The 13387-nt window shown below is 42.5% G+C and overlaps 1 protein-coding gene across 1 annotated transcript; it reads left to right on the top strand.

The window, feature by feature from the left end:
* Window positions 1-1073: 1073 nt before the first annotated feature.
* On the top strand, window positions 1074-10180 carry mmp17b (matrix metallopeptidase 17b; the record flags this gene model as incomplete). The annotated part of the gene is made up of 11 exons (XM_079168181.1): window positions 1074-1202; window positions 3005-3137; window positions 3248-3401; window positions 3959-4067; window positions 4198-4375; window positions 4969-5145; window positions 7074-7164; window positions 7969-8042; window positions 8152-8301; window positions 8611-8868; window positions 9783-10180. The coding sequence occupies 11 exons, from the start codon at window positions 1074-1076 to the stop codon at window positions 10178-10180; spliced, it is 1851 nt and encodes a 616-aa protein (XP_079024307.1).
* Between the last annotated feature and the right edge of the window lie 3207 nt (window positions 10181-13387).

The following is a 13387-nucleotide window of genomic DNA, read 5'->3' as shown; positions in this document are numbered from 1 at the left end:
GTGCTGAGTGTCCACCCAGCATCTTCTTTTTTACAATTGTTTATCAATGAGGAGAGAGCATGTGTGCCTGCACATAGAGGCCTGGAGAAATAAGGCTGCATCTTTTTACCTTTTTTGGGCAGCTGCTGAGTGTTTTCAGTTGAAACTCTCTGAACAGGTGACAGTGACAGGTGACGTCCTAGTAGAACATGGAGGGGAAGCTTGATTTGTCTGTGTCTGTCTATCCTGAGCCTTGGATATCCGACCGACTGTATTACAACAAAGACTGAAAAACCCATTTGTACACAAAGTAAGGGCAATTCACATGTTGCGTCTAGAAATGCGAGAAAAATGCCAGCCATGACACTTTCATCCTTTTCTCCAAGGTGCTTGGCGAGTTGCGGTCCTGTCGTGCCAGCTGTTACTCAGTAACCAAAACGTGCACGCTGCAATGACGATGATGAAATTGTGGTAATTTTAGACAGAAGCCTCACTGACTAAACTAAACAAAGTCGGAATTAAGATAAATGGATGCTTCACTGCTCTATTTATCTGCATTCATTTGACTGACCTTTCAACCAGATGTTGTGACGTCCTTGGACTGAAAGGATGAAGCAAGTCAAATAGTCTGTGGGAAAGACGTGAAGCTCTGAATAGCCCTGTACTAAGACGGTTAACTTCTCCATATATCTACCGTAGACTGATATTTACAGAAGAAAGAAACGATATCTGCTAGCTGGGATTGGTTGTTCCTCGTCATATGATATTCAATGTGCGCTGTAGCATTTTAAAAATTGGTAATGCTTGCGCATTGCGATGGTGATGCACCCACCCTCAGAGACTACAGCTAGTGGATGCAGTGCAGCATTTAGCAGCTAAAGAGAGATATTTTTGTCAGCAGTTGGTCGAGACAATTGGAATTCCACTACGTCAGGAAGACACACATTCAAATGAATGATAATATGATTACACTTATAACAGGTTCAAGCCTGAATCTTCATACCTTCTTTCACATGTCATGTGTTGCTGTATTCTGACTGTTAGCAGCTGTAATTGCAATTTGTCTCCACATTTTTCTTTTTCTTTTCTTCAAGATGAAGATGTGGATTCTTTTTCTGTGCCTGAGCACTGGATGGGTGCAAACAGCCTCCTCTGCTGATACAACCCCCACACCCTCCCCCACATCAGTGACACCCACTGAAGATGAGGGCACCCGACTCGTGGTAAAAGAAACTGCAAGCACATTTATAAGGAGCAAGGACTGCAAATATTGAAATACATCGGTGTGAATCACCTCTAAAAAACCTCATCTCATTTCTATCAACTCATTTTAACAACACACACCTAAACAGCCTTTATATTAATGAGCACGAACAGAAACAACACGAGAGGTAGTTGACTATCTGGCTCATAGTATTGGGCCGTGAGTCTGGTCACCTGATAATGTTACTACAACTGATTGGTGCACTTATACTCAATACTCAATATAGAATATTTCATGGATGCAAGCCAAGGCAATTAACTAACACACTTCACACACATCACCAAGGTTAATATCGTTAACAATAAGGCTGCTCAACAAGTATGCCCTGCAACAGAATCCACACAGCACACATGCCTCTCTCGCTAACCCGACACACACGCACACATACACACACTTGAACCTTGACTCGGCTCCTCTCTTTGCTGCTCTGGTATCCAAGATGAGGAAAGACAACATCCTGCTATAATCCAGGTTCTCAAGAAAATCCCTGAATCAAACGGTTCTATGAACCGTAGCCATCGTGGCTGCTGCACTGCTTAGACAGAAGGCTGAACTATTTGAGAGATGGAGTGAAAATATTGCAAATACGCTCGTGCTAACTGTAGCCACAGCTGTGAGCCTTTGATTGTGGTTAGCAGAAGTAGACTATTAATAACATGTTCTCTCCCTTTCCTCGTCAATATTCAAAGGGCCTGTGTTCATATATATGTGTCCATGTAGCCTACCATGTCCATGACGCTTCATCCCAGTGTTTTATGTTTCTATGACAACAACAGATCACCGATCACCACCGGTGCATGCTATGCTAGCATTGGCCCTTTGCTTCTTGTTATCTATCTGGGTTACTATCTATGAGCTGACATGCAGAGCCTCGTACTTTGTATGGATAAGCTCTTCATCACTCAAACAACATGGTTATAACTGTGTCTGGTTGACTCATAAATCTTCATCAGATGTGTAAATGTCTGAGCATTGAGTCAATGTGTATGGCTTGACTCTTTCTCCGCCGACGAAGATACGCCATGATGTATAACCAACTAACAGAAAAGAGTTCTATACATTAGTTTGGCAACAAATCCTCCCTCCATGAAGGTTATAATGTTCAGTTCTTGTTTAACCGTTACAGAGAAGTGTTGATTCAACTTTATGGTTATTGAGGAGGCTGCCGTTTTGTTGTTGAACTGTACAGCATTATACAGAGAGTTGTTTTTTATTATTCAGTTCATCCCATTTATGTCAAACAAGGGGAGGCATCGTTTGTCAAACACAATAGGTCCATGTGAAGACAACAATGCCAAAAGCATGCATGCCAAGATTGCATGCTAACATGTTAATTGATGTGAATCCCAATGTGCAATTAATACCATAGTGTCCTATCATTTATTTGGTTTGTTGGATTCATATATTTTGAAATTTGAGGGAGTAGAACTTTGGATGAGATCAAAGTTATTTGTTTTATCTTCAGGAAATGTGGTATATCTATGCAACCCTGTGTTCCACAAATCGACATACACACTACTGCTTTGTTATTATTGCTTTGCCCAATAACTTTGAGAATAAATGTAATGGCTGCCTTGATTACACTGGCAACCAGTGTACCTTAGTCAAGTGCTTTGAGTTGACTAACCTTAAAAAGCACATGGGTTCGGTATGATCATTTTGTGTTAGCTGTGAACAGTTTGAAGAATCTTTCCATGTATGTTTCCTCAGGTTTACAAGAACACTATATTTAGAAGACTACCTGCTTTTCTCCACTCACAGGATTGGTTGATGAAGTTTGGCTACCTCCCACCCTCAGACCCTTCCACTGGTCAGCTGCAGGCCTGGACAGCTGTCACTAACGCCGTCAGGGCCATGCAGAGGTTTGCAGGCCTCAAAGACACTGGAGTTGTAGGTAAGGGTTACAGACAGTGGCTGTGAAAAGCTGTATCGTTGCTTTTAAGATCAAACGGCCTAATGTTCAGGCTACTCTTTCTTGCTTCCTCTGTGCTTTGGTGTATTTAGATGAGGAGACAATGGCGTTGATGAACAGTCCACGCTGCTCCCTACCTGACCAGGACAACCTATCCAAATCAACGGCCAACCAAGAAGAGAGCAGCATGAGAAGAAGGCGTAGAAGGGCCATCCCCATGTGGACTCGCAAGAATATTAACTGGAGGTTGGATGAGATTAATCTACACCAGATTATGATCTGGTAAACTGGAACAAACCTGAGAATGTTCCATATTTAATTAGGATGGTCACCTTACTTTTTTGCTAGGGCTGGGTATTGTTTAAAGATATCCAATACAGTGCCATTACCAGTACCTTTAAAGTGATACCATACCAATAGAGTAGGCTACTTTATTTAATTCCTGAATGGAAGCATTCAGTTAAGTAAATTGCCACCAATACACCGCATTTATTTCCAGGCGTGTGGTGCAGCCATACATTTTGGAGGCATCGCTGAACTGCCAACTGTGTCAAATACACCGCACTCAACTTAACCGCAGTGCAAACTGTATGGGTTGTAGCTGCTGCAGTAGATCTTTTCTATGGATTGAATGCAGGTTTAAGAGGAATTTCAGTCGAAAACCTTTAGGGCTATCGAGCACCGATACCCAGTCCTATTTTTAACAGATGCTCATTTATTGGCTTCAAGTCATCTTAAGCTGGGTCTGGTCTTTCTCTACGTCTTTCTCTTACATACACAAACTCACGCTGTTACATCCTTAGGTTGCGCTCATACCCCTCTTCGTCCCGTCTGTCCCGGGAAACAATCCGCTCGCTGGTCTTCTATGCTCTAAGAGTGTGGGCAGAGCCAACCGCCTTGGAGTTCCACGAGGTTAGTACATTTGACTGATGCTGCATCATTGATGTATGGGAAAGATGCTCAAAATAAGTCCCCCTACAGGGGGACTCCTACAGAGTCTGGCTAACCGTCAGGTCTCCTTTCTATCGCTCGCTCTCTTCAGGTGGGAAGCCCAGAAACAGCTGACCTACAGGTAGACTTCCTCCAGGGCTATCACGGTGATGGCTATCCCTTCGATGGGGCAGGTGGTGCAGTCGGCCACGCTTTCTTCCCATCAGACACTGCCCGGGCAGGAGGAGTTCATCTGGATGCAGAGGAGGAGTGGACCTTCAGACAGCCAGGTGGAACAATGTTCAGAAAACTTCTGCATCTTTTAATATTATTACATATTTATTGCACAGTGACGTCCAGGCTATAACTAGACTCTGCTGCTATCTGTTGCCACATCTGTCACATTTACAGTGACTACATGTTCTATGGACTTTGTACAACGGATAACTAATGGATTGCCGTGAACTTTGCTCACGATATTCATGGTCCCCAGAGAATTATCACCGTTACATGTTTTTTTTTCACTTGCACAACACACTAAATGATGTAATAGATCAGTTGCCATGACATTTGCACAGTACATTCAGGTGACTCCAACCTGTTAGGTAGTGGTACCCTGAGGTCAACTCTAAGAAACGCTATGCTGTCATTATGTTATTTGTTCTGTCCAACAGCTCCATCTTGTGGTAGGTAATGGACATTGCATCCTTTAGTAGCTGCTTGCAGGGCTTTTGGCGAAATCAGACACTGCATCCATCACAATCACTCCCTGACCAAAAGTGAAAGATAAGACTGTATATTACAACTACACACACCTGCACATTGTAATGTCTCATTGTTCTCTTTATCTGCCTTTGTGTCTTCCCTTCTTCTTCCTCCCCAGCCTCTGAGGGTACTGACCTGTTTACAGTGCTGGTCCATGAGTTTGGCCATTCACTGGGCCTTTCCCACTCTTCATCTCGCCACTCAGTGATGAGGCCATACTATCAGGGTCCTGCAGGAGACCCTCTCCACTACCGCCTGGGACCTCCTGATCTGGAGCACATCACCCAGCTCTACGGTAAGGCTTTTTGTCCAAGCAACAGTTTCTTACGACTGTGTTTAAAAAGCCTGAATTTCCACTATGACAATTTAGTGTGTAAACATCATTTTTGGTCACATAATAATAATGAATCCTTTTCATGGTAAGTATGTGAGGAGGCATATATCGTAAAAACCAAATTGCATTCCAACCTCGTCAGAGAAAGAAGACATAATGACTTCATTAGGAGCTAAAGCTGGGGTAGGTAACACTGGAGAAATCAACATGAGTCAGCTAGATTTTCACCCAGCCCAGCGTTGCCAACTCTTTTCCATTGAAAGTAGCTCGCAGCACTCGCTCTGAAAGGTTATGAATCTTGCGAGAAAGTGGCCACGTCGGCAACACTGACTGTCCCTTGAGGCCTACCTCCAAAGCTACTTCCCCAAAATTATCATTATGAATGTAAACATATCATAATGAATTCTATGGCTATTGTTAGAACTCACAGCTATCAAGCTAACAGCATGTGGAAGACTCTGGTGGAATAAAATGATTGGATGGATTTATTACAGTCCTGTGATAGCCATAGACACCAGACTTTTTTATTTAGTTTTGTCAGTGAATTTGATTTATTGATTGCTGGCTAGATGTAAAGAGAATTTCAACAAATGTAACAAAACATGTTTATAAAATCGTTACCCATCCGAGCTTTAACGTAAAAAGGGCCACAAAATGCATACAGTTGCAGCTTTCTGTCAACCAATTGTGTGGACTGACCTCCGGTGTGTATTGAGACAGACGTTGCCATTTCTTGTCGGAAGCAAGGATCATTTTATTGGTCAACACTACACCTGGCATTCTGTTGGTTGGGGAATTTTGACAGTTGTTGCACAAAAACAAAGAAGAGGAGAAATAATCTGAGCAGAGAAGAAATGTGGGAGCAGAGGCACACAGAAGCCGCACAAGTGGGAGGAGAAGGGCTGAAGCTGGAACACAGGAAATCTGTGCAAGCAGTAATATATCTGTGTGCAAGCATACAGTTTGAACAGACATCCAAGTGCAAGCAGGGGCTATTTGAGTTTGAGGACAGGGTTTTGAGGGAGAGCATTACAAATTGTGACGTGAAATCAGATTAAAGGACCACGCTCTCGATTAAAGAAAAAAAGCTCCTTATTTGACTAAACTCTCTTATTGTAATAAACAGATACAAACTGATTCTGGTGGTCATCGATAATCAGTAGACACATCAGATGTCTTCACCGTCTTCATGAATGTATAAAAAGGAACTGGATATGGGGCCCCGGTTCATTCCTATGAAAGTTGCTCAGAAGCACATGAAGCAAAAAAAGTTCAACTTCCAAGTACAGAATTCAGATGAAAATACCGGGAGAATTTGGCGATGTTCTGCAACACTGAGCCCAAAGAGCAAGCACACAAGCCTTTCCCCTAACCCGCCTCCCTGCCCTTGGTCTCGCCTCGTTATTGGGCTCATCCATGAATGGAGCAAAGAAAACTCAGCATTCGGTTATTAGTACAATTTACAACTTGACAACTTAATCATTTAATTGAGGACTATTCAAGTGTCCTACTGGGAAGTTGATTTACCTAAAAAAGAAAATCCGCTGAGCTACATGCATCTCTTTCCTAATGTAAGTCTATGGGGGAAAGTATTTTGGAGCCCAATGGTATCACATGATGGACCTGGAAATAGTAATTCCACTGATTGGTCAATATGTAAAGTTAGCTTCTGGCGCTCTTTCTGGGGGCTTGGATTATTGCTCAACACGACACTATCTGACACCTTTTAATCCATCGATCACTGAGACAGTTTAAGATATTTGGAGAAATCAAGAGAAAACAAGTGGTGTGTGGTCAGTGCAACAAACACTAATTATTGCTTCATCATTACTGTCAAGAGTGTAAAGTTACTTCATTGCCATTAGATGTAAATTGATTTTTTGATTTAGGTCAAAGGAAACAGCTGCTGGCCACTGATGCTCCTCGCCTTGACCCAGACCCTCAGCTGCGCCGCAGAGGCCGCCACCATCATAGAGATGGGTATGATGACTTACAAGACTACGTAAATAGATGAAGAGATATTCTCACTTTGGAGCCATACTGTATAAGAATGCACCGATCCAACTCTTTCAGTCCCAATTCTGATACCTGGACTTTGGGTATCGGCGATACTGAGTCCCGATCTGTTGCTAGTGTTAATAATAATAATGAATAATTAATGATAAGACATATCCCTCATTTCGTGGAAGGTGGAAGTAACTGGAATCATTTTTTTATGTGTAAGGCAACATGCTTTCTTTGTAAAACAAAATATAACAAATAAGTACATAGATATACATATAATGATTTATTTATTTATTATTAGAATAATTAATCGTACACCAGCAACTTCGTAAAAAATCTTCAAATTACAATTCAAGTGTAAAACGTTTAAATGCAGCAACAAATTGGGCAAAACATAAATAAAATTCCAGCATATAATGTGTATAGTATTAAATAGATATAATACCATAGATCTTCCTCATCGTCATCGATATCCCATCCAGACATTTTGGGTTTTGTCTTCGCTTTACCCGCCAGTGAAAATAACAAAAAAAGAATGAAAATAAAAGAGATTTCATTCTAGATTTTAATCTGTATAGTCATTTTAGTCACAATATTTGATGTATTTAGTCAGTTATTGTTTCTTCAACGTCACATCATGAAAAAAAAAGTCGTTGACAAATTCGTAATTTGCTCTAAATCAGATAGTATTCATTTTTAAGTATTAAAGGTGTTTTTATCTTTCCGAATGATGGCATGAAGCTCTTTAAATAAGTTTTGCTGTATGTTTTCTCCCTTAAGCCCCTTCATTGATCGCTGTAACACCAGTTTTGATGCTGTGGCTCGGATCCGAGGAGAGACCTTCTTCTTCAAAGGTCTGAATACACCACATATTGCATCGTTTGGCATGTCTAATTAGAAAAAAGACATTAATAAGTACTTTGAGAAGTTGAAAGCTGTCTACTACATTCTGTCGTCCTCCAGGTCTGACGATGTGGCGAGTCAATGGTGGGGGCTTGGTGTCTGGTCACGGGGCTTCAGTCAGACGGCTGTGGAGGGGTCTACCTCCTGACCTCCCTCGGCTTCACGCTGTGCTGGAGAGACAGTCAGATCATGCCATCATCTTTATCAGTGGTATAATCCAATAATGTTTATATAGTATGAAAATTACGCATGAATGAATAAATGAATCAGTTACTGAAGCCAATTCACAGGAGACTGAATAAAGACTAGAAGATATTACATTTCACTGACTCATGAAATGACACAGCTGAAAGCCGTTTGCTGCCCAGTTTTAGTTTCTCTGAAACCATCTGGATCAACTCAATACATTTTCCAAAGCAATAGTATTGGCCATCCACCCACAGCTAATTGTGTTTTATGATTGTGGAGTGAATCATGTAAACTGACCCACTAACCTCTTCAGGTCATGTCTTCCTGCAGGTTCCCAGTTCTGGCTGTTCAGGGATCTGTCCCTGCAGGAAGGCTACCCTCAGCCCCTGTCTGCCCTCAGGATGGGGGTGAGCTTAGCTGCAGCAGATGAGGATGATGAGGCTATAGCAGGGAGGTGGGGCCTGATCTGGGACCCAGAGCAGGGCCCCATGTGGGGGGACATGGGAGACGCTGATGAAAAGAAGCAAGAAGACAACTGGACTCAGTTGCTCAGAGAGGGTGTCAGTGGCATAACCACAGACAGCGACGGTGAGGACAGCAATCATGTTTGTGGTGGTGTTTCATTTTTGATATGTCTATCCTTATAAGGACCAGATGACCTGACAAGTTTGAGTTTCATGTCGTTGTTTAGCTATCTGGTTTCAACTTCACCATTCTGGTTCACTCCTACCGCTCTCATGTAACGCTTTCAGAGACAAAGCTGTAAAAAGCCGCTGTTCACTACCTGCTCAGCAGCAAACAGCTGACGGACACAGTACGAGACTAGCTGGTGAACACAGTGGAGCATTTTAAAGATTTACAATTTTAAAGAGACATATATGTTTCTCAGAAGTTGGTGGAGAGCAAAAACAGAGCTAAAAGATAATTAATATATTTGACTTACATTGTTCATTTGGACACAAACAAGACTCCAAATTAATGCTAATGAGTCTGCTGTATGTGTAAATAAGCAACTGTTTGCTGACAAGTTCACCGTGTCAATATAAGTTGAACATGACCAGATGTTTTACATAAGAAGGGTGTTATCTTCAGTATAGGACCCATAATAAAGTTGTGCATCATCTTTATTATTATTCTCGAGTTTAATAATTGACAAATTAGAAAGCAACCACAGGATAGTATGTAGTTGGCCATTGACAGTTCATTTTTGTCTACACTGATCGCATTTTTAAAGAGATTTTGTTTTTTGAACATAGCTATAACAATGGAAAGTATGTATCAGAGCACATGTGAAACATGTCTGATATACAGTAGTTCAGATCAAGTAAAGAAGATGAATCATGAGATGCAAAAAAGGGAGGAAGAGGGTGGGAAAGCAAGCAAGCACTTTGAATCTGTTGTCACTGTTACACAGGATAACATTACATTTGTTATAGAGTGCAGAAAAACAGTCAAAAACATGCAGGTTGTTGGTTCTGAAAATGTCTCCCCCTCTTCTCCAGGCTCTGTCTATCTCTTCAAAGGAGGCTCCTACTGGAAGTTTGCGTTTCCAGGCTCCTCATTGCATGACGGATTCCCACGATCCTCTACTGCGGACTGGCTGGACTGCCCTGACTCTTCCCCATCCACACCTGAGGTGGACGACCTCTCCTTGTCTCTGTCTCCGCCTGCAGGAAGACAGAAGCTCAGGGAGACATGGAGGGAGGAGAGAGAGAAGGAGGAAGAAGGAGGAAGGGGGGGGCATGGAAAGGACAGACATGGATATAAACATAAAGACATACAGGACAAAGGTACACCCATCTGGACCACATGCACTTGCCAAAATGGAGCTCTTGGTGGCAGGCCAACATCTGTTATTGCTGCCTCCCTGCTGAGTACATGGACACTGTTGGCTATTTGAAGCTGCACAAGACAATAAAAATCATCTGTCTTATCAGGAGGCGGGGCTGTATAGAGAATAGAAACTTACCTACATTGCCTTACTGACCATTAATCCTCATTTCCGCTCTTTCTAGTCTTGTGGGTTCTGTACAAAGCTGGAGTAAGGATGTGGTTAGCCTAGCTAAGCATAAAGACTGGAGGCAGGGGGAAATAGCTTACCTGATAATTTGGTAAATGGTAAATAGACTTGTACTTTTATAGCGCCGGTCTAGTCGACCGACCACTCAAAGCGCTTTAACACTACATGTCATTCACCCATTCACACCCGTTCAAACACTGATGGCAGGCTACCATGGAAGGTGCCACCATCCATCAGGGCTAGTTAAGCTTTCAAACCAACATTCACACACCGATGGCACAGCCTTTCAGGAGGAATTTGGGGTCAAGTGTCTTGCCCAAGGACACATTGAAATGGACTGGAGGAGTCGGGGATCAAACCGCTTATCTTCTGATTGATGACCAGGTCGGTGAGCAGATTTTAGTTTAGTCTCTGTACAACCCCGATAGTAAAACCTGGCAACCTCACTGTGATGACAAGAGTCCAGCTGTTGTTTGCCAAGGAATACAGTAGCTCCAGCACATGATTCACTCTAAAGCCACCAATAATTGTGACATTATTATTATATTTCTGTTTGTGTTTGGGTTAAGCAAACAAGATGTCAACTAAAGACCTCTTGTGATGGGATCACACCAGCCCGGACGCCAAATCGGACCAGGGGTGTAAAGTTGGGGTGGCATTGGTCCCTTCCCCACTTCCTACCTCCCTACTTAAGGTGTCCTTGCTTAGACCACAGCCATCTTCAAACCTGGCCTTCATTTTGATTTTAACTACATACCTGTAAAGTTTTAGGACACCAATTTGGGCCAGGGTTGTAAAGTGGCAAGGCCAATGGCCCCTTCACCCCCCTTGCTCGGACCACAACCATCTTCAGAATCAACCTTCATTTCGATCCCAGCTACACACCTGTAAAGTTTCGTGACTGCATCTTACACAGCTATTGCGTTGACCAAATCTGTTCGCATAAACTCAGAAATATAAACGCCTAGCAAAGCACTCAAAACCACTTCTGTGGTTTTGCCAGAATCAGAATCAAAGACCATTTATTGCCAATGTATGTTGCACATACAAGGAATTTGTCATGGCGGGTGGTGCATAACATTAATGCATTGTCTGTTTATGATGCAGCATCCTGTGCGTGTATTCATGTAACGTTATCTGCACTTAGTGTATTTATAGGTGTTGAGCTTCATTTTTACACAAAACAAATAATAACCGTAGCTGTGGCGTCATAATGAGGACAGCAGTGAAGGCCCAGGTATAAAATGCACAGCCCGCCACTGCGTTTAGAGTAGTGGTTCTTAACCTGGGTTCGATCGAACCCCAGGGGTTCGGTGAGTCACTCTCCGGGGTTCGGCAGGGGTCAAGACACATACAGTATAGCCAGGTTCGCACTAGCAATGTCGGGCCGTTTTTGTCGGCCGTCAAATTGACAATTGGCAACACACAATTTTTCTTCGCCGTGTTACGCCGGGTTCACACCGGGAGCTGATGCGCCGCTGGCGCGCCCGCCTGGCTGTTCACATTGGACGCGCATTTCTCCGCGCCGGTCAGCCCGCGATTCTGCTTTCTCCGCTTGTTGTTGTATGTAACCCGTTCAATGTAGGGGTTCGGGGGTAAATGATGATGGTCTTCATAGCCCCCCCCCAACCCTCTCTTTCTCTCTCTGTCTGTCTGTTTGTAGTGGATGGGCAGATGGGGAAAGTTAATAATGAGAGGGGAAATATCGGGGAGCTTGAAACTGCAGGACAACAGAAGGGGAATACAAAAGTATGGGATGCATATTTGATCATTTATATAATATAAAATATGTCATTTATATCGTTTAAATAATTTTTCAGTGTGTTTCCTGGCGCGATAGACTCGACGCCGAAACCATCGATGCAAGGCGCGAGGCGCCCTTGGCGCGGTGCGGCGTGGCACAGCTGATGTGAACAGCACATTTGTGTAACAGGGGGGCGGAAAGGAGGCGCCTGGCTTTCCTTGGGCGCTGCACGGCGTGGCGCCGCGCTTCAGCGTCCGGTGTAAACCCGGCGTGAGATAAATTCAGTCCGCTCGTATTATTTGTGACGTCACGCTCCGCTTGGCCATCATTGGCTGCAGCTGATCATGCCACATTGCCTGTATCAGGAACTTGGTGCGCTCAGTAGTCGACTTGTTGCTGTTGTGATTGTACGTCATTTGTGATTTTCTTTTAATCTTTCAATCCCTTCATACTAACTATGTCGAGCAAAAAAAGAAAGTGGTTGGACGAATACGTACATTATACACACACACTGAAGAGCACGGGCCATGACAACTGAACACAGTAGTAACGCTACGATCACTCCCTCCAGGAAATACACGAAACCGTAGTTCTTGTTACTGACGAATTTATTCGTCTGTCAACACCGAGAGGGAAAATGAGTCCACTTGAAAACACATGAATCTTCAAAGATGATCACTTAAACACTTTAACACTTTGCGCGGAGTATATAGACTTCTGCCGCTTCACGTGTCTTCTTGTTGATGTGCACCCACTAAATGTGTCCCCAGAGCAACATTGGATGTAACAATAGTTCGTATCACATATAAAACCAAACAAAAATCCATCTTCATAAAAACAAGTTGTACAAATAATACTATATTAACAAGCATATTAAAGCTACTGCAGATGTAAAAACAAAAGCAGTTAACTTACCAAAGCTGCTGTTCACTATTTAAAGACAACATCCATCCTCCTTTCTTTGTTAATAAAGAGTTTAATCCAAGGGCGTAGGTTTGGTCTCAGCATTGGTAGGGACACTGCCAGCCCCCCCCCCGCCATATACAAATAATTAATTGATATTATGTTGAACAGGCAAACTTTATTAAAATATATTAACATTTGTGTAACTTGGAACTGATTTAAACATAACGGTAATAACACCTTAGTTTAAATACAAAACAGTATTCTGCACCAAATAAATAATAATAATAAATTAATGAATAAAAACGTTCTGCTAAAATACCAATATACAGTAACAGTATATTCTATATCCAAAATATATATAAAAAACTTTTCTCAGTTGTGCAGCCAAAAAAGACAACACAAATTAAAAAATGTAAAATAAATCTATTTTGCAGCAC

The sequence above is a fragment of the Pholis gunnellus genome, assembly GCF_910591455.1.
Source record: "Pholis gunnellus genome assembly, chromosome: 10".
NCBI lineage: Eukaryota > Metazoa > Chordata > Actinopteri > Perciformes > Pholidae > Pholis > Pholis gunnellus.
Note: the sequence above shows the minus strand (reverse complement) of the source record. Positions and strands in the feature narration are given on the sequence as shown.